Source organism: Crocodylus porosus, unplaced genomic scaffold, assembly GCF_001723895.1.
Source record: "Crocodylus porosus isolate Cpor-Errol unplaced genomic scaffold, CroPor_comp1, whole genome shotgun sequence".
Lineage (NCBI taxonomy): Eukaryota > Metazoa > Chordata > Crocodylia > Crocodylidae > Crocodylus > Crocodylus porosus.
The window spans coordinates 47,475,279-47,497,841 of record NW_017728949.1 but is presented as its reverse complement, the minus strand read 5'-3'; the positions used below and the strand labels follow the sequence as shown (position 1 = coordinate 47,497,841).

Here is a 22,563-nt window from a genome sequence, read left to right as displayed (position 1 = left end):
CCTATGACCCCAGCTGACTTCCTGCCCTTTGGGCAGGGGGCTGGACTCGATGATCTCCCGAGGTCCCTTCCAGCCCTAATGTCTATGTCTATGAAATCATGACAACTATATCTCTTGTCTGTATGGCCTCTGAGAGCTGCCCGGAGAATTCCAGATCTAGCTCATGCTCCTGGTGTAACTGTCTATAGCAACCTCCACTGCCAAGTCCCTTTCCCCCAACCCCCTTGTAACCTAACCCACAGTACCTCAGTTTGGCCCTCCTCTGATCCCATCTTGATTATAGAAGATGTATATTGCCCTTTAGCATAGACAGCAAGACCCCTCCCTTTTTTTTCCCCACTCTATCCCATCTGTACAACCTATAACCTTCAATGCCTACCGCCCAATCATGAGTAGGGTCCCACCAGCTTTCAGTTAGCCCAACCAAGTCGAAGTTGTTGCTTGCAAGCAGGAGTGCAAGTTTTTCCTGTTTGTTCTCCATGCTCCTAGCATTAGTGTAGAGACATTTAAGCCCCCCAATGGGTGCCCTTGATACCCCCCTGTCCTGATGTCTATTGGGCCCTTTAGTGCTTACCTGGGCTGATCCAGTGCATGGCCTCTGGCTCTCTGAACCTAGGTTCTCTTTGTCCACTGCATACCCGTCCCCCAACGAACCTAGTTTAAAGCCCTTTGGAGGAGGTCAGCCAACCTGTAAGAGAACAGACTCTTACCTTTAGAAGAAAGATGAAGACCATCTTGTCCCAGGATACCTCTCTCATGGAAGTGTGGATTGTGGTTGTAGAAGCCAAAACCTGCATGATACCACCAACTCCAGAGCCACAGGTTGACTTCTCTGATGCAGGCATCTTGGTGTTGATGGCAACTGCTGACCAGAAAGATTGATGAGAAGGCTTCCTGTGCCCCAACTTCCTAAGCCTGGCCCCCAAAGCCCTGTTGTCACTCACAGAATGGTCCAAACTACTCCTGGCCACATCATTTATGCCCACGTGGATGAGAACCATGGGATAGTAGTCTGAGGGCCAGATAAGGTCAGGAATCCTCGCAATGATGTCTCAGATCTTGGCATCGGGCAGGAAGCAAACCTCCTGTGCTGTGGAATCTGGTAGACAAATAGGTCCCTCCATGCCTCTCAGGAGGGAGTCTCCCACCACGATAACCCAGCGTCTCTTCTTTTTGCTGCCTGGTTGTCGCTCAGCCTGCATGGTTGTTGCAGATGTGTCTTCCCCTGCAACTTCCTCTGCTGCATCATCCTTCAGTGCTGCCAGGGTTTCATATCTGTTCCCCAATTGTGCTGGGGAAGCAGTGTGGACCACAAATCAAGGGGAGGTGTAAATGTACCAGTGCACCCCTTTTTCCCCTGGATCCATCCCACATTTTTCTATTCTCCCTTCCTGTTCCATTCTTAAACTCAAAAGGACAAGAATCCTGCTCTCATAGCACTTGGAAGAAGACTTCTTGTTAATTTCAATACCTGAATAACTTATATAAATACATATCAAAGTATTAATATATTCAAATTTGGTTTAGAAATGTAAAAACAGCTAAACACACAATCTTAAGCTGTCTGAGGACTTATTCATACAACATGACTCATGATCACCAATCAGTCAGCACATCTATGATTCCTGTTTGTGCTTAAACCTTTTTCAGAAGATCTCCTATTGTTTGAGGTAGAATTTATAGCTAGATGAGTTCAAACTTGAAATAAGATATTTATATTTTAGGTTAGGGTAATTAGCCATTGAATCAGCTTAGCAAGGGTTGTGGTAAATACTCCAACCTTGCAAATTTTTAAATTAAGATAAGGTTTTTTGGTTGTTTCCCCCCCCCTGAAAATCATGCTGTAGTTGAAAGTAGAATCAATTTAGGGGGACCATATTGTTTGTATTATTGCAGGAGATCAGGAAAGACAATCACACTGATCCCGTATAGCCTTAACATCCATTAATCTATCTTGCTGTTTGCAGGCCTAGTCTGTTGAGAAAGTGATAATAACCTTTCTGTTCTGGTCTAAGTGCTTATGTCTGCTTTATTCTCTGTCTCTTTGGATAACTTGATCCATAGAGATATTTTTATGGTATCCCTAATGTTCCCAATTAATTTATTTCCATTATAGCTTTAAGTCAGCTTGGCAAAGTAAAAGGCAAGTGGAAGCTGAGCCTGGCCAGCTGTTTCAATTTTTTTTTAAATAGCATTTCTATTTAATTGTGGGCCAATTAACCACTCAATTTCCTTTCAGATAAAAAACCAAACTCATCTGAGAGCTGCTTAATGATTCTTTATGCTGTGCATCTGACTGAGCTTTTCATTACCTAGTGAAACAAACATACTGGTCAGGTTCACTTGAGAGTAATGTTAAATTTTACTTTGCAGAGAGAGCAAAAAACCTGTTATGATGCCATAATAGCAGGTTCTCCCACAAGCATTTGTATAGTCTTCCACTCAATTTAAAGAAACCTAAGTGACCGCACAACTCTGTCTGCTCTATGCAGATCATCTAGCAGGTCAGTCAGGACTGGGACCTGATTTAACACTATTTGGCTTAATCTCTACCTCTAGGTTGCAGGATGCAGAACTTTGAGCATGCATTCTTCTGGGAAAAAAATGAAACTGATGAAATCTTGATGTAACAGACCTGCCTGCTCAACTATAGAAGCGTTCGTAGTGTAGTGGTTTGGGCAACTGACAGGGAGTCAGGACTAGTAACAGACATTGCCCTTTTGCTACCCTTAAACAATTTATGATGGTGCACAGCCCCAGGAAACAGACATTCATGCCCCTTGTTATGCCACAAATGCCCAACATTGTGACTACAACAACAGGTGGTAAGAATTTGTGCCACTTTTGCACAACAGATATCTGTTTGCCTTGTGTTGGGAGAGCATGGGAAGCCCAGAACTGCCCACATTCTCCAGCCACGTTGGGCAGGTGTCCCAAGGCTTCAGGGCCCCGATCATGTATGCTTTCAGAAATTCCACTGCAGGGCCAGGCCCCTGCAGTCCTGGGAAGCCTGTCTCAGTTTCCCTGCTTGCACCCCAGGAATCTTCTGGTATATGTAGTTTCACACCCAAACCCAGGAAATGTCTATGTCACCTAAAGGACTGGATCATCTGTGCTAAGATGCATCCCAGCACATTTAATTCTACTCCAAGCACAACATCTATTTATAGTCTCACTGTAACAAATCTGTGCCTGAAAATTAAGGAATTCATGCCTTCTGATACTTTCTCTAACCAGAATGAGGCAAATCACCTACCATCTGCATACTTCTATTTCTTAGTTGGTCAAGTGAGAATTGTGGTACTAGGTTTTGGAGAATTAACTCGCTAGTGTTCCACAAAGAGCTTTGAATGCATGCATATGTGTGTGTGTGTGTGTGTGTGTGTGTATAAATACCACACAAACAAAAACTTTACATTAACAATATTAGTAAGGTTGCAAAATGAAACATTCCAAATTGAGAAAATACCAGAATTACAGTTATCTGAGTAACCTTAAGTGGGGGTCCAAGAAAAAAATAATAATAACAAAAATAACAATAAAAACAAAAACATATTAATGCACATCTGTGATAAGTGGTTTAAGTGACTTTCCTAACATTAGACAGGAAAGATGGCTGAGGCAAAGATAGAATCCAGTTCTCCATGCTAGCATTCAACTGTCTCATCCATGAAATCATACTTTCTTTTCCTGCAATTATCTGCCTTTTTCACTACCCACCTTCCACTTTCAGCAGCAAATGAAGCATGGGTCCTAGCAAGAAAATCTTCCTTCACAACACAACTCTGATTCATCTCCAGAGCCAATCCACCTTATGTACTGAAACAGGCAGTATCAGACTATGCAATTAAAGACTGGATTTTAATGCATACTCATAAAGAAGCCAACATAAGATTCATACGCTGTCTTAATGCTGGCATTTTCTGGTTTCTGAGGGCTTGATTCTATTACCTCAATATTTTAAAATAGGTGAGTTTTGGAAGCAAGTATACTTTTCTAAGGATTAAAAAAACAGAAGCAGCAGCAATATTCCATCATATGGCCACATGTTTCATCAGTTGGGTTGAAACCTTAAGATCCACTGCACAGACCTTTGAAACTTGATCTAATAGAGTAACTGATACAATACTAAGTTGTCATCTTTTATTCTCTAATTAGATGCAGATGAGAAACTTTACCCCTGGGTTTCAGAAATATTTGCTGACAGCAGAGGACAAATAAAAAAAAATCAAGGGTTCTATTGCAGACTTTGGCAGGTGGCGGGGAGAGTGGCACAGATATAACAGACACAAATTCTCCTGCTCATTCCCCCCAAGCTTATCATCTTCTTTGTAGTCCCCTCCAATCTGTACTTTCTCCTCTTAGTCACTTTGCCCAGCTAGCCCCAATTCTCCACACTGGATTCCTTGTCCAATCTCCCTTGTTCCCCTCTGCTTGTGTTCCTGCACTGACTCCAGTTTCATTCCTCATTGTCCTCTGAAGCTCATCTAATCGTTTTAGAAATCTGTAAATCTATGAATTCATTGCTCCCTACCTTCAACATCCAACCTCCCCACACTTGACTACCAGTTTTCCTTTCCTCAGTTCCCAATTTCTTGTCCTATCCATCCCACACCAGTCCTCCATCTCAGGCACCTGCTACTTTCAGTCTCAATTTCCCCCTCAATATTTAAATCAGACAGCTTAATCCTGTGTTTTGCTTAGGCACTAAAATGGGAGTTACTGAGAGCACAGGAGTGAAACCTCTCTGCTCTCAGCTGAGGAACCCGCACCGAGCACAGCCCACGGGGCGCAGAGCTGGAGCTGCAGGGAACGTCTTGCTCAGGTCTAGGCCGATGCTTGTCTGTTGCAAACAGCATCTTTGGAGACGTGAGCTCCAAGGACCCAGAATGTTCCAACTGCAGTTTTTCAAACACTGATCACTGCCCAAATTAGGCAGATTGACATGGTGACCACGACATTTCCTTGACACAAAGGTACCTCCTTGCCACATTTCGATCCCATTCCCTATCCTCATTTTCAAAAACAGCTGACCCATTTTGGCAGAATCTCCTCCCTCCCCCCGACACGCGTCACATGAGGCAAACAAGGGGCATGGAAAATTTCAGCCCAAATGGTTAAGGTTTCTCAGTTATAAACAACTGGAAGCAAAGTATTATGAAGGAAATATCAGCTTTGTCAAGGCTTAATGAATAGCATTACCAACGGTGGGACTCAGTAACTAGTAGCTGACTGCAGATCCATCTGTGCACTGAACAGTGAATGGGAACTTCCCTTAGGGCATGGCAGAAACTGCTATCAATTAGCTTTCTAACACTGTACACTAAGAATGAAACACGAGCAGGATTTTTACAATGAAAAACTGGTCTAACTTACCCTGGCTAGAAGTTATCTACTTGAATTATTATAGTCCTCTTGTGTCTGTCTACCTGTTGAAATCAGGAAATGTGTTTTATACCCAGCAAGTCCTTGATATAAAACCAAATTTTCCCTTCCAGTAACAAAGTTAGCAGACTAAGTTGAGCTTGCAACCTGTCCAGCAGATCCACCCTATTCCCCAGCACGGATGGTTGCTGATCCTGTTGAAAACCTCATCTGCTGTAACTCCTGGTCGCTGGGGTTCTGCATGCTATGGATCTCTAGGGCTGAGGGGGAAGAAAAAGCTTGGGAAATACAACCTATGGCATCGTGCCCTCAGAACCTGCCAGATATCTCAGCGAGAGCGACTGTTCCTTCAAGCAGAATTAACTCCTGCAGAATCCCCTCAGCAGCTGGTGCTGTGCAGCTGCAGGGAGCCTGTTAGTGGCAGCTTGGCTCCTGAGGGAGAGTTTTCATGTAGTGTCCATGAAAATGTCAGTTTTCCCCATGTAGGGGCGTTGCCATGCTTTCCATATGTTTACTGGGTTCCTAACTTACGAACAACTGTCTAGTGCGATGCGTGCCTGTGACCAATACACTGCCTTGGGATTCTCTGCTTATTAGAAGTATTATTTTTCCAGTGAAATGCTCTATTCAGACAAGGATTCTTGTTTTGCTTTGTGGATTTTGTAAAGAAAGAAATTGAATAAGAAATCAACGACCTGCCTCCTAACTAGCTTAATCACAGACACACACATTATTGGCACTTGCTGGGAATGCCAACAGTATGAATGAAGGGCTTAAAAAGAAATACAGATAATTTTAATTTGTGACTATCTTAAGTCCCCCTTGCCAGTTCCCTTGGTTTTATAGTTCAATTCTCCTCTCTCTCTTTTTTTTAATGGGTTTCTATTTCCTGTTTTGGTATAAAGACCTATATAAGGAACAGAGGGAAGTGGCTGATTACTGAGGGCAGTCAGTTGATTTTATGTCTCCTCCTGTCACACAATAAGAAAAATAAGAAAACATTTCTTTTCTTTAATCTCTTTCACTTGCAGTAACGTAAGGTGCCAATGGTAGGTATAGGAGGAGATGGTTTCAGTGAAAGGGATGCTTTCTTTTCAGTGAAATTCCTCATAAGGGGACACAGCCAGTCCTGCTGTGGGCAGGGTGTGGTGGGAAGGAATCCTACCCACCGTCTGCAGCTACAAAGATTCTGCATGCGAGCTGCTGCATCCTAATGGCTGTACTAACCTCCCTAGTCCCACAGTGGGAGATCTCTATTTGGAGCACAGCAAGCAGCTCCACCTCCACCCTCACATGCTCCTGCAGAGTGGATGCACCCTGTGCAGTCTCCTCTAATAATGCCCCGTCTTTTCGAACAACCTCATTTCCACAGCCAGTAGTATAGCTTGTGGGGAGGGAGAGACACCAATCCCCAGTGTCAAATCAGAAGTGACACCTGAATGCCAGCCCCCAGGGAACCTGAGTTGCTGCCATAGCCTGTATTGGGAGAGCTTGAACTGAACAAGGAGGTAAGTGCTTGCACAAGTGCTGTACAGCCTGCACAAGGAGGTAAGTGCTTCTCCCCTGCCTATGCCACCCTGGGCGCCAACATTTTAAATGACACTTCTGTCCACAGTCTTCAGGACAGAGTCGAGAGGTTTGCTTCTCTCTGATTACTCATTTATTTTGAATTTTTCACAGCCTTTATGTTCCTTGAGGTCTCCTTCATGTTCTAATTTTATTTTTTTTCATGTTGACACAGGTGAAATTGGTTTCCCTTCTGTATAACCCTCCTCCTGAACAATGGCCCTCATTCTGAAATTTCTTCGGTCATGTGGCCACAGTGGTGAAACCTCCCTTATATTCTTCCTGCAGCTCCTGCTGCTCATCTAGCTGCCAGGTCACAACTCCCCTGCTGCAGCTTCCAGACCCAGTTGCTAGGCAACATTTTTCCACTCCCTTTCTGTGCAGCCTGCCTGCTCCAGGGCCCCGTTCTCAGAGCAGGCAGAGACAGAACCGCCATTGCAGACACACACATTTTGTACATTTGCTCCCTCCTGACTTCCCACCCACCTTTCTGACTTTAGTGGTCATCCAAATGTCCATCACCTTTTACCATTCCTATACTTACTATGGCGAACAAAGATAACATGCACTGCAGGCAGGATTAGTGCCGTACCTGTGACCACTCAGAAACAGCAACAGCTGCAGAATTTAGTAGCTCACCTGCACAGTTTGGCTGCTTGAAAGGAGTGTTTTTGGATTGCACTTTATAATTTGCCCTGGGTTCCAGATGATTTTGATGCAGCTTCAGGTGTTACATTAAACGTGTAGGGTCAAATCCTTGTTTACCTATGTAAGTGGCACCTAAGTGCAATTCTGTTTTACCCTGTTCAAGTTACTGAAAATCCATTAATGTGTCTACTTTTCTAGCACATCATCTTATCCTTCAGACTTAGTCACATAAAAGCAGCAAGGAGGAGGAGAGGAGGAGGACCCACCCACCTTTTCCATTAACAGTTTTTTAGGGACATGTACAGGGTGATACAGGACAGGAATTAGGCATCTAATTCTGCTAACATGCTTAGGTGGAATGGAATCTGGCCTTTAAGCCTTAAATATGTTTGGTCCTGATTATCATCCTTCATCCCTTGATTCAGTAAAGTTTACTATCTACAAAAATGCTCACACTTAAAATTTTCAATTTAAATGGAAGGTTATTTGCAGCTGGTTGTTTAGAGGGGAAGGGTTCTTGCCTCACTTCCCCCGTATTAAGGAGCAGAATTTTTGACTTCCAGCCTCTTTGGTAACAATGCATAAGATAGGGGGAATCAATTCAGTTTTTCTTTTAGATCCTAGTTAATGGTTTTATGGATAACAATTATTAAAAATATGTTTTTGTTTGTAACTGAACATATATCAGTGAACCATGGAACCATACAATGCCATTTTTACAACAACTTTCCAGCACAGAACCATGATTAATATTAGTTGCCTATACCACTTATTGTTATAATGATATTAAAATTTTATATCTACACAGTGCTTGTCTTCCTCAAGGGTACATATGATACTTGATGGCATTTCTCATAGCTGTGCTATGGTTAAGATTGACAGGGACTTCAGTTCTAAATATCTTCAGATGATGTTCATAATCACAATGTTTAAATAAGCACTCAGGGGTCAGGCTTGTCAGGAGAAAAGTCATAGTACAGTCTAATTCTACTCAGGCATCTCAGATGCTAAAATAAGCCCTGTCTCTCAATTGCGTAACTGTTGAACCCCACATTCAATTAGGGGGGTCAAAGGGGTTGAAAACTTTAACTAAAGAAGGCACTGAGATCTTGCCTTGTAAAGACTGCATTAGCCAAATTCTGCTGAGGTTTGTTAAAAGGCTTGATGCACTCCCACAGGACTTGAGAGCTATTTGGCTAGAGCCTGTTAAAAGATGGGAGTAATGTGTTTTTCTGCCATCAGTAAAGATGCTGTTTACTTTGAAAACAAGTAATCAGGACCAATGGTTTTTTACAGATTTTTTTCTTTAAAAGAAGCTGTAAACTGTTGATTTGAATCATGGTAAGGAACTTATCTGCTCTTGGTTTTTGGAGGTTTTTTTTAGCTACTAGCAGAACAGCTCCTTTGAATCTAGCAAAAAGTAATTTCCCTATTTATGCAAGATGCTAGGATAGTGCTATTTGGAAGCCATGGAAGGGGGATATATATGAACTGTCTGACAAGAAGGAAGCTATGATTCATAGATTCATAGATATTAGGGGCTGGGAGGGACCTTATAAGATCATTGGGTCCAGCCCTCCTGCACTGGGGCAGGAAAGACTGCTGGGGTCAGATGATCCCAGCAAGGCAGGCATCAAAATGCATTTTGAAGATTGCCAGGGTAGGTGACTGTACCACCACTGAGGGAGTCTGTTCCAGACCCTTGGCATTCAAATTGTAAAGAAGTTTTTCCTTGTGTCCAATCCAAAGTGATCTAAGTCTTCTCTTCTCCAGGCTGAACAGTCCCATATCTTTCAGCCTTTCCTCGTATGACCCGCTCTCCAGAACTCCAAACCTGGACATAGCCCTCCTTTGCACTCTCTTAAGCTTCTCCACATCCTTCTTGAAGTGTGGCACCCAGAACTGGATGCAGTACTCCAGCTGTAGTCTCACCAAGGCTGAGCAGAGCAGGAGGATGACATCCTTAGTCTTGCTTGACATACATTGGTAGATGCATGCCAGCGTTTGATTTGTTCTGCTATCTGCGGCATTGCGTTGGTGGCTCATGTTCATTCTGTGGTCTCTCACAACCCCCAGGAGTCTTTCAGTTGTGGTGCTGGCAAGCATAGCACTACCAAGCCTATAAGTGTGTTGCGGATTATTTCTCCACAGATGGAGCACTTTACATTTCTCCAAGTTAGACTTCATTAGGTTATGATCCACCCACCTTGCAATCCTGTCCAGGTCAGCCTGTCCTTGAGCATGACCACACTCTCCCATAATTTGGTGTTGTCCATGAACTTTGCCAGTATGCTTTTAATATCTGAATCCAAATCATTGATGAACATGTTGAAAAGCACTGGTCTGAATACTGAACCCTGAGGGATGCTACTGGTCACCTTCTATCATGTTGACTTAGTTCTGTCTATTAATACTCTCTGGGACCTACCTCAGAGTCAGTTACCTAGTCACTGGACTGTAAAGTAGTTAAGGCTGCATTTTCCCAATTTTACTATCAGGACATCATTGGAGACAAAGTAGAAGGCTTTTTTGAAGTCCAAGTATATGACATCACCTCATTTCCTGTATCCAGGTGGCGAGTTACCTGATTGTGGAAGGAAATGAGGTTGGTTAGGCATGATCTGCCTGCAGTGAAGCCATGTTGGCTGTCCTTTAGAATATTGCCTTCTGTTAGTCTATCAATAATGGATTTTTTGATAATTTTTTCCAGGATTTTACCAAGGATTGAGGTCAAATTTGTTGGCCTGTAATTCTCTAGGTCCTCCTTTCTCTCTTTCTTGAAGATAGCCACCACATTGGCCCTCTTGCAGTCTTCTCGGACCTCTTCCAAGTGCTATGAGTCCTCAAATAGCTTTGCCATAGGTTGTGCAATGATATTGGCCAGTTCTTTTAGTACTCTTGGATGTAGTTCATCTGGTCCTGCTGACTTGTAGATATTCAGCTTCTCAAGGTATTTCCCCACAAGATCTTCGCCAACTATGGGAGGGTGATCACCCCCACCTTGATCATCTTGTATTCTGTCAAGCAGGCTAACGCCCTTGGACTGGTGAAATACTGATGTGAAGAATTCATTTAGGAGTTCAATTTTCTCCCGAGTGTTGGTTATCAGCTGTCCCATTTCCTTCATTAGAGGCCCTAAGCTTCCCTTATTTTTTTTCTAACTTCTTACATATCTAAAGAAGGACTTTTTGTTGTCTTTGATTCTGGTTGCCAATTTGTATTCAGTTTTGGCCTTGCTTTCCTAATCTGCTCCCTACAGGTGTGGTGATTTTTGACTTCCATCACTTATAAGATTCTCTTTTCAATATCAGGGGGTCCATAACTTCCCTATTCAGCCAAGGGAATCTCCCAGCCCTTTTGCTGCCTTTTTTATGAAAAGGAATGCACTTCCTTTGTGCTCCTAGGATTGCTGCCTTAAGGAATGACCTTTCCCATTGGATCATGGTCCCGCAGGGCCTCATCAACCAATCTTCTCTCTGATGATCTCTACTCTGTGTTTACAACTGACTTTTAATTAAAGATTGATAAAATTCTTGGTAGCTAATTTGTTATGTAAGTGAGGATGCCAGATGTGCAGAGTAAAGGATGTTTTCAGATACTGCTGCCTATAAATTACATTAAGTGTACTGCTGCTATATTATCTGTTTTGAACCATTTATTTGACTTGCTCTGTCTTTCCACAAGTAGTTCAGTTGTTAATCTCATATAGATAATAAATCGGTCCCTTAGTCTTCATTATTTGGTTAAGTGCATTGTTTTATGCACTTTTTTTTCCAACTCCAATACTGAGATACTCATTTTGTAGATTTAGAAAGCTTCGTAACCAGACATTTATCTTTGCTAAGTCAGGACACATCTTTAGTGTTATAGTAAGAAGTCCCTGGAATAATTTTTGCATTGAGAAGGTAGAGGAGAAAATTATTTTAAAAAGACCAGAACATTCCCTTAAGAAGCAATTTCATACTAGAATATTCCACCTAATATCAAGCTGACTGTTCTTGATGGAAGACATCATTCAAGCATAGATGTCAGAGAGGGATCCATTACAGGTCACTTCATACAGGAGAGCAGTTTAAGACACTGTCCTGCCATTGGTCACCCTATAGTTAGGGTGCTATAAAAGAAACTGTAAACATTGTTACCATCCCCATTATGGGGACTGTGTATGACAATAAGACATGAGGATCTGGCCTTGTGCTTTTTTCAAGTAGTCATTAGGTGTGAGCTTATGTTCATTTCCAATTTGAATACTTGTATAGTGTTTTGCTGTTGTGAGAGAATGAATCTTAAGTATTTTATAGGGTAGCTAGATTTTTTTGTAAAGGGCAACCTCTCTAAAAGTAGGGGGTTGTAGTGGGTTGTCCCTCCTTTAGCCCAACCCAATAACCAGCCGTCATAATAGCCAGTTAGCTCTTAGTTCCAGTTTCTAGTCTTTTTATTTACAAGCAGCAAGCTTGTTCTCACAGCAATATAAGCAAAAGTACAAATAACAAATAAAAGTAAAACCCCTGGTCTTTCCTCAGACCAAGAGAGAGGAAGGCAACCTAGGCACTGTACTTTCCCCTCAGCACACCAGCCACCTACGTCTCCCCTCCCTCAGAGCTTTCAACTTCCCCTGAGCCAGCCAATCATCCCTGTCAGCTGGCCCTGTGCCACTGGGCAGACAGGCTATTATCCATTAACCCACTGCAGCTGGGCTCCAGCCCCTGAGGCATGAACCCTGTTACAGGGGTGATTTACTTAACTTCTTTCCCTCACCCATTACTCAGAGATTATTTTGCAGAAATAATCTGTTTCTGCCTTAGAACAACATGGCTACAACCTATATCCCCAAAACATGGAAGATATCATAATTAGACTTTTTTCAATGAAAACTTCACTAAGCAAACACTCTTGCTTCAGCCCTTTGTTCATGGCAAATTTGCATACTTGCAGAGCAGCTTCTTGACAGCTGAACTTCCCTACCCAGGACAACCATTCCATCAACCAGTTCTCTTGTGCAGTATGAAACAACAAAAAAGAAGCAAAATTCAACATCCTGCTTGCCATCAGATACATTTGAGGTAAATAGACTGCTCCAACTTTTATTTAAGCCTAATTTGCATAAAATAAACTTTCCCACCCAGGAGAATTTATACCATCCTCCAGTTCTCCTGTTCAATATGAAGTTTTGCTTCCACCTGGGAGAAATTTTACAATCTTTGCATTCTCCTTTGCCTGAGAAAGGGCATGTGAGCCCAAAAGCTTGCAAATAAAAAGGTTTTTTTACAATTATCTAGTTGGTCTAATAAAAGATATTGCCTCTACCATAAGAGTTCTGACTGCTTTTGCCTTAAGACCAACACGCCTATAACCTATAACCCTTTGTCACTGGACTCAAGATCTCTGTCTCCAGCATGCTCGATGGCATGAGGAGAAAAGCACCCTCCTCAAAAGTCAGCCCTGTTTATGTACTTTTAGCACAGGATGAATATTTTGACAAAAGAAATATGATGTTTTGGCAAAGCAGAACATGGGGCAAGGTGAGGCTTTTTCAGGTGTTAGTGAACACCCACTCTTCAGGAAGTATGGATACCACCTATGAGGCAGATAGTAATGAAAAAAATGTCATTGAATTTTCCTTTAGTATGCCAATAATAGCTCTTCTTGTACCATTTTATATTCTCCATTAACATTTTATGTGGTTTTAGATATTCTTGAGTCAATGTATTTTAAGCTTTTCTGCTTATTTGATGGAAGTCTAAAGTTGACTGTTGCTGGTCTTATATTATTATTAATTAAAAACTCAATGTATTTTTTAAAGTGACTGCTGGCTTTTCTCTGGAGAGAGACTTTGCAGTGATCATCTAGATCTTTTTCGGCTCCAGGCTGTATAACTTTAATGAACTCACAAATATGCAGGTGTCTTGCATAGAGACCTCTCATGTTGGATTTTCTGTTCTCTTTTCCCTTCCTAAGGTCTTGTATACTTCCTTTCACACAGTGCTACTTACTCTCTCCTTTTTCTGTTTCTCATTGTTCATTGTTTACTGTTTTTCTTTAGCCCACAGATGAAGATATTATAGTTACAAAAGGGTATATGCACAATTGGAAATGGTGGTCCATATTTAGTATACTAAAACTCAAACATCTCACCTTTTATGTAACATTTGTAAATTAAATACCAGTATTGCGTCATGCACTATTCCACATAATATGCACATAAGTGGACTTTGGTGCCTAAGTATGATTCTAACCCACCCTGCACAGGTCCCTGAACAATTATTAATACAAAAGGTAGGTGACTCCTCCTACTCTTTGCTGCTTTTTTGTCACTCAGTCATAAGAAAAATACGATGGTGTATTAATTGATTTTCAGGTATTTGAACAGAGTGATATAGAATCATACTTAGGTACTTAAGTCCATTTAGACAGCCAATAGATGGAATGGTATCTAACTGACAATATCCACATATTAATGCCTGCTAGTTGATCCTGAAAACTAACATCAGAGAGTTCTGTTGACTGCTGAGGATCCCCCGCTGATTTTTCTATCATCTACAGGATTGAGGCCTTGTATTGTCCTCCTTCTAATAGTGTAACTGTATTTTTCTCATCTTTTTGCTTCTCTCTGTGTCCTGTTGGTTGTCCCTCACTATTTTCTTCTCCCGTGTGTGTCTCAGTTCTTTTGTCTTCATTGTTTATATACCTCTTATTTCTACACATCTAAGCTGTTTTGTTCTCAAGGGTACAAACTGGCCTTACAGATGGAGAATAGCATCCCTGCTTCATTTTGTAGTGACTATTATCTTCAGTGAAAGTACATTACAGTAATAATGGAATCAGACTTCTTATCCATATTGCATGGATTAGTTAAGCTTTTCAGATATTTGGTTTGGTTTAGTTAAGATTGAATAAGTATGTATGCAGGTATAGATATGTATATATGCATAATCCATATTAAACTAGACTCTGAAGTATATGTCTCAAGACTGAAAGTATTTAAATACTTTATTTAAATGCTTCTTTTAAATATTTTAATGTGATACCTTTGAACTGAGCATATTAACTGCATTTATGGATAGTTACCACTAGTAGATATTTACATTTCTTAAAGTATTAGTTTAAAGAATAATTAAAGGAAGATTATTAAAAATAGCCAAGGGAGCCATGTATTTAGTTGGTGAAACTGAAAGCAAACAAATTTGCTGCTGAAGGATACCCAGTTGTTCTAGGTTTTGGGTGTCATCCCTCTCTCACCAATTCACATCAAGCTTGTGTAGTGCTGCTCCTGCCTACACTGCTGCTGGGCATTGACATACTGAACAAGTACAATGACTTTACCCTTTGGAACCAATACTTGGAAGTTATAAATTATTCATAGTGCATGACCTACAGTAATGGCTTTGCCCTACTGTACTGGCTCCCCCTGGGATTCTGGACTATGCATTAACGCAATGAAAAATCACATCTATTTTTCTTCCTTTCTCCTCTTATTCCTTCTCTTCAGGGTAGCTCTTCCTAGGGTTTTTGGCAACCTTTTTTCCTCTGCTACTATCAGTAGTGACTCCTGATAGGGCCTCTGTAACTTCACCCTCTCAGAGTGGATACCTTCCTGACTCCGGGCCCATGGCTCACAAAGTTCTCCTGTGACAGGCTGAGCAGTGCCTCTCCTGAGGAGACTTGGGTGACATTTTTTAACTAAAACATTTTTTCAATAAAAAATGCAGATTGGATTACATTGCGATATCTTGTCTATTTGTGTCAGTGTTGAATATTGGTTGGAACTAAAGATTTTTGTTCAGCTTTGGATGCCAAAACATTTCATTTGATCCCAAATTATTTTATTTTTACTTTTTAGTCTCTGTAAATTTTGAGAGAACACTTCATGAATTTGATCAAACTGACTTTTAAAACTTTTTTTTCAGACTTGCCAGTAAACCTAATAAGCTATTATCCACTCATCTCTTTCCTGACTTACCCCTGCCAGCATCACAGGAATAGTTTTTTCTCTCAACTCACTCACTCCTCTCTTCTCCATCCCAGCCTCAGGCCATGTGTTCTTTGGTGTCCTCTTCATGGGCCAAGAAAAAGAAGATGCTGCTGGGTGAAGGACAGACATAACAGTCTGGATAAGGGAGGAGATATGTTGGTGAAGTAATTAATGAACGAATGACTGAAAGAGAATGCATAAGGGAAAGAGTGGAAGTAGGACGGGAGTGACAGGACATATGGGGGGTGGGAAAGACAGAGAGATGAGGAGACATTAGTGATCAAAGTGATGGGGGGAAAAAACAAACATAAGAATAGAAAACCCAAAGAAAGTTGGAGAGAGGATGGGGAAAAAAAGAAGAGAGCATTTGAAAGCATTTGAAGCAGAGTCCCAAGGGGATGTCTCAGTGAGTGGCCTGCCACAGAACTAGGAGTTTATAAGGGTTCTACTCTGTGTCTTGTGGGCCTGCAAACCTTGGATGCAATTCCCATCACAAGTTCAGTGCAGCTCTGAGCATTCATACCTGCCACCCTCTCCTTTGCTGTACCTCATGTCTAGTTTTTACTGCTGCTTGGAAAGAACCAAATAAAATAAATCTTATTAGATTATACTAGAAAATAATATATCCTCTACTTGAAATCAATTCAACAACAGCCTGAGTTGCAGCCTCTATTTTTCTAATCCTCTCTTCTTCTCAATATTATTTTCACAGTTGCAACCCCTGTTGTTGTGACACCAGCAACTGGTTTGGAGATTTTTGGAGAGTCGTGAGGACCTCAGACTTCCCAGAAAATCCTGAATTTTAGGTCAAAATCCTGGAGTTAGGCTGGTACTTGAGCATGCAGCAACTCTTGTTGAAATCTGGATCCAGTTTATTATAGGAATATAATATGATTGCATGTGCATGCCATCTAGTGGTGGCCATAATTAAAGCAGCTAGTAGTCTCTTACACAGGAAATGCCACTTTTTACTTCAATAACCAGGATCCTTTAGCAGGAAGTTAGGTGTGGTCTGTTGAAGGAGAATTTTAAAAAAAGGGGAAAAAAAAGGAAAAAAAGAAAAGAAAAAGGCATGATGGAATTTTAGCTGCAAGCTTCATGGTGTCATTCCATATCCACATAAGTGTGAGATTCTACATGGGTAATGCATGTTTAATTGTTACCTATAGTATTTATATGGGATTCTATATTTTTTTCTGTCATTGGCAATAAAATTCATGAGGGTTTTGCAGTAGGATCACTTTCATATTCCTTCTTCTGCTACCAATTTGTGTATGTTCCAGCAGCAGTTTTCTACATAACATCCATGCTGTAGGTGCATTTGCCTGTAATTGGAAAGTATGCTTCACAGATGTATCTGCATGAGCTAGTGGATATGTTTGCATTCATGCGTGTGCATGTGTGAGTGCACCCGCATGTGGGTAGGGGGAGATGGTTAGCTATATGATGAAGAGGAAAGGAATGAAGGAGAAGACTTAGTATTACCTTATACTCTGAAGGCTCTATAACCATGAAGCCACTGCAGCTGTGCTGAAGTGATATATATATATATATATATAAAATTAAAGAATGCATTCAGGTTGTTTCGTGTAATTTGAAGTTGCTAATTACTCCTATGGAATATCAATTAGCATATAAGCTGTTAATCTGCTGTTACATTTGCTTTATTTTTATAAGCAGCATGCTTATTTAGAGCCCTGATAAAAGTATTGAATAATATGTCAGTGATTAAGTGAAGGATTTCAAGTATCTCGGCGTTGGAAAATATTGTCTATTAGCCATTTTTGGCAGAAGCATAAGGTAGAATTGAAAGGAGATGGTACTGCTTTTGGTACTGAAGACTGTGCAAACTATATACAATTTCAATGGTGACAGATAATAATAACCCATCTAAAGTTATAGCATCGAGTGATTTAGATCAATTTTGGTTATTACAGAAATGTTTTCAGTGCACAACATGTTGCCAGGCAGGAAATCTGAGTACAGGTGCCTCAGCCTCTTTCCGTGCTTCCTGAGCTGGCAGCTCTGCAAAGGCAGCATACTTGTCCCTGAACAGAAGGAGCACATCACATCACTATCAAGCAATCCTTTTGGCTGATAGTTTTAAGTGGCAGTGATGGGCTCCAGAAGGAGCCATTTCTGGGTGTCCTCTCCAGAAGAAGGGTTGATTTGTGATAAGGTTTTTCAGGTGATAGTGGTATTGGTTGGTTGTGATAAATGCCCCCACTCCTTGACACTTCACTGTAAACACAATTTAACTGTGAATTCATTTCAGTAAATGTGCTGCAAAATATCCACCATATCATTTGTTTAAATGATCACAAAATTCCACTGGGAAAAGAAAGGAAATGGGGATCCTTTGTATTTAAAATTGCTAATCTATTACTTTTTAGCAAGAAATTCATTTAAAATTATTTTTTTCTAGAATTGCTGCCTTTCCAGATATATACAAGAGACCAGATGAAAAGGAAAAGGGAGTGAGAGACTGGCTGGGAGGGAAATGCATGAATGAATCAGCTTCATAGCATACTGCTCTTCAGTTATAATAATAATAATTTAAGAAGTTACTCTGCAAAAAATTCTATAAAATTATATCCCTTTAAATTGCTTGAGCAGTGCATTGCTCTAATATTTTTGTGTGGTTTTTTATATTTTTAGCAGTTTTTTATGTGAGAGGCTAAACAGAAATTAAGAGGTGCAGGATGAAAAGATGGCACAATCAGTGCTGGTACCACCAGGACCTGACAGCTTCCATTATTTCACAAGAGAGTCACTTGCAGCTATTGAACAACGTATTGCAGAAGAAAAAGCTAAGAAGTCCAAAGAAGAGCGCAAAGATGATGATGATGAAAATGGACCAAAGCCAAATAGTGACTTGGAGGCAGGGAAGACACTGCCATTTATTTACGGTGACATACCTCCAGAAATGGTGTCCGAGCCCTTGGAGGACCTGGACCCATACTACATCAATAAAAAAGTAAGTAATTATTAAGTATGCATTGAGGATCTTACTGATCAGATTTAAGTATTAAAATACAACAGACCCTTTGAAGGGCTCCCTCTCTCCACTGCTTTGGATACAGTCTTGCAAACACTTACTCTCTGGTTATAGCTCTCCAACTGTTGACTCCCCATAGTGAGCACAACATCTAGTAATAAGGGTTATAGGTATATGCAGAACCAAGGCCCAGGTTTTGAAGAATGCTCCATTAGCTTTAATATAATGTACTCAAAGATTTACTCTAATTGTAGTTTTCAGTATATTACACATGGGAGAATGGCTGAAGAATTAGTATACAAGTTATTTTTAGAGTGTTGTTATTTCATTAATCACTCCATTATAAATGTGAAAGGAGCAAATCTTCAATTAGGGATGTCAGCCTTTTCATTTTGAAAACCATTTAGAGGCTGCCTTGATGGGTCTCTTGCTCATTTTCTTCACTGTCATATAGAAAACAAGGGTTTTACTACTAAGCATTCTCTCATTGCCTGGGTTGTAAGGAGCAGGAAATGCCTCCTTCCCTCACTCTACACTCTGTTGAGAGAGTGTATCTCTGTTTGTTTGTTTTAATCCTATGATGCACCACAGGGGACAAATGGAATAATACAGAAGTTCTAGGACTCTGGGGAGATGGCCCCAGGGTTTTCTCTGGTGTTCTGTATTTCTGAGTGCTGTACCGTTTGCAATGGGGGGAAACTTCCAACAATTCAGAAGAAACTCCTCTAGCTCAAATGTATGGAATTTTCTATCTTCATGGTTTTTTCTTATACAGGGAAAAATGTAGCCCCTAGGATTTAGCTAGTTCTTTTTGAAAACATATAGAAAGCTAAAAGTAGAACCTCCAAACTGACTATTGTTAGGAGTCATACATGAACTGAGAGACTCAGTAAGCGTAGGAGTTTCTGCCCTGTCATCAGTCATTTTCTCCTCTAAGACAACAAGAATATCTAGGTATATACCATGGTGAGCTGCCGACAGGCAGCAGATGCATTTTTAAAAATAAATTAAAAAAACCCAAAAAGCCTTGACCTTATAATGCTGCTCAGTGTGGCATTCTGAAAGTTCACATTGTCATGGGTAAATGGGGATCTATATTTGAAAACGAAATTATTTGATTAGGATTATATACTGCTTATCTTACTGAATTGACTAGTTCTGCTGAAGCTCAGTAATGCTAACCATATAGGACCCAAGCTTGTCATCAAAATAATCATGCCTTAGAAATCAGAAAAGTAATGGTTATGATTAACATTAAAATGATATAACCTCCTTTTGATTTATAACTCAGTTTTAAATTGGCTGTCTTAGTGAATGACAATACAGTTGTCAGGGACCAAATCATATTTTTGATGTATGGTAGTTTCTAGTACAAAAATAAAATCTTCACATATGAAGAACTTTCTCAGAAAATTTTCCTGGATTTCCTCTGAATCTCCAGAGTTTGTATATTTAGGTCAGGCTTTATTTTCATTGCATAAATATATCTCAGTTGGACAGGATCACACAAAGGATTGCTTCAAGAGGGATTTGGTTTGAATAAGGGCAGTAGAAAATGAGTGAGGAACTCAGATTTTGGGGCAGAAATCAAGGATAAAATGATGAGGTACCTAGAGAAACAAGGAGAAATATGAAATGATATGCAAATTGAGACATTGCAGGTTCACTAAGGACAAAGTAAATCAAAAATAAAATCATGAAAGGGTAGAAATACAGCTCCTGGAGTCAGCAGGGAGCTGAGGGCAAGGCTTGGTGAAGGCAGTAAAAGCTGTGGCAGGTGAATTCTGGTGTAGGCCTGGTTTGTGCTTCCAGGGTTTCAGCTACAGTGTTTCCTACACCTGTTCACAAGGCATAGCCTCCCCTCTGATCCTAACTGATGCAGAATGTGGCCACTGGCAATGCGCATGGTTCACTTGGCTTGTATCTCCTTTGGGATCTCTACTGCTGCCAGCAGTGCTAGCTAGCTGGTCTCTCTTACAGTTGAGGAGCATAAGCTTTTACATTCTCCTGTTTCCTGCATCCTCTCTCCCTCCTCTGAGCTTACCTGAGCAGAAGCAGTGTAAGCTTGGCCGCGAGCCCATGTAGAATATAAATCTTTTAAAGACTTAGCTGTGCACAGCATATTGAGTAAAGGCTGAGCCTTCTTGGATAATTTGGATTTAAGAAAAGATTTTAATTCAAATGCATTCCCTTTAAAAATGCCATTTAGTGCGTGTGTATATGTATATGTAGCTGTATGTGAAAATACGCAACCAGTATAGATAAGTTGTGCTATACTGTACATGAATTTGTAGACAGAGGGCAGAAATTGAAATATAATGGTTAGTGAATTGTGTGGTACTTAGCACAAATCATGCAAAATCATATCATATGAAAAATAGATAAATTTGCAGGCATAAAAGCCTCCCAATGCAGCCATTTTTAAAGGATTTTGCTATGTGCGAGGAAAAGATGGTTCAGCTCCGTGAGTATTATATCCATAATTTGTTGAGCAACTATGTTTTGAGCAACTATGTTTTCCTTTATTTTAATGGGAGACAAGCTTTGCAAACCAGCTTTGAAAGTCAAACTATCAGTACTCCCCAGCAGCAGTATTTCATATGGTATCAATGAAGGTAGCTAGCATGGAGAATGCTAATGCTGAGGTTCAAATGATACTCACAATTACAATTATGTTCAGCAGGTGAGTTATATGCTATACTAAATGACTAAAGAGTCAAATATTATGCTTCATTAAATCTATCTTTGTCCTAAGCCAACATAGATTATTTGTATTTTCTGCATAAAGTTGTTGAAAGGGTTTTGGAGAATTCACTTGTGAAAGTTCAGTTGGCAGCTATGCCATGCATGAGGGGAACCAGGGAAAAGGTCAGTTGGTCTGTGAGGTTGTCAATGGGTGTAGAATATGGTAACTATAAACAATGATAAAGTGCAGAACTTAAGAATCCAAACTGTACATATACTAAATGATGTTTTTCATTTTTTATTCCTTTTCTAGACTTTTATAGTATTGAATAAAGGGAAGGCAATCTTCCGATTCAGTGCCACTTCTGCAGTGTACATGTTAACTCCTTTCAATCCCCTTAGAAAAATAGCTATTAAGATTTTGGTACATTCATATCCTTTTCAAGTGGTTGGTTCAAAATATTAATGAATGAAATCCTGCTCTTTTGTTTCAGTATTTAAATCAGTAGCTGTCTGCATGTCCCAGGCTGGGTATGATACACAACACTCTGTCCATATTCTTGGTACTACTTCTTTCCTCTGTTTCTCTCCCATCTCCTTCTCTCATTTCTGCTCCTGCTTTATAGCTTAGAAATGAATCATAACATGATGATATTAGAAACAAAGTAGCCTTTCTTATTTCTACCTGTTTTCTTTTTCTTCTTTCCCTCCTATTTTTCTCTCTCCTTTCTTCCTCCTCCTCTCTCATGCTGTATCATTTCCATCTTTTCTCATTCTTTCCCTTTTTCCTATAACTTCTTCATATGCTACAGGTATATTGTTTTAATTTCCACAAATTTCTTCAACAGTGTTTTGTATTAAAACAATCTAAACTTTGATTTCAGATTTTATCTTGCATAAATATTTACAGAAAATCTGATTATTATGTTTTCTCTCATTCTCTGATTCTGATCATGGCTGCAGATGGGCAAATTAATAGGTTTCCTTGAAATCCTTAGTTTCATTTCAGATTGTGTGTCCATCATGTGTTTTTATCAGTCTTTTTTTCTGTTGGCCATAATAATTTTCCACACTTTTATTCTGGAAGTACACTTTAGTCACCAAGAGTGCCTGTACATGAGTGTGGAGGCTGCTCCAATGCGCTATAATTACACTGTGGTGGAGCAGAAGCAATTAATTGAGTCTGCTGGAGCATGCTCCAGCAAAAGCCTGCATCTCATGTATCAGAATCACTGTGCTTCAAACTGGTGGGGGGGGCATCGAACAAGCTTTGGTTCAAGCACCCCGCCACCATTTTGAAGCGTGGGGA

General features: G+C 40.4%; 1 protein-coding gene across 2 annotated transcripts in view; it reads left to right on the top strand.

Annotated features, from left to right (window-relative positions):
* SCN2A (sodium voltage-gated channel alpha subunit 2) overlaps positions 1 to 22,563 on the top strand; it is a 128,177-nt gene that overhangs the window by 12,684 nt on the left and 92,930 nt on the right. Inside the window, exons 1-3 of one of the 2 annotated variants that reach the window (XM_019553583.1) lie at positions 16,531 to 16,712; positions 18,230 to 18,548; positions 21,568 to 21,686. In XM_019553583.1, coding sequence (XP_019409128.1) covers positions 18,282 to 18,548; positions 21,568 to 21,686 — 386 coding nt within the window. In that variant the 5' untranslated portion in view covers positions 16,531 to 16,712; positions 18,230 to 18,281. Of the gene's footprint in view, positions 1 to 16,530; positions 16,713 to 18,229; positions 18,549 to 21,567; positions 21,687 to 22,563 lie in introns of those variants that run through there. The other variant, XM_019553582.1, reaches the window with a different exon arrangement.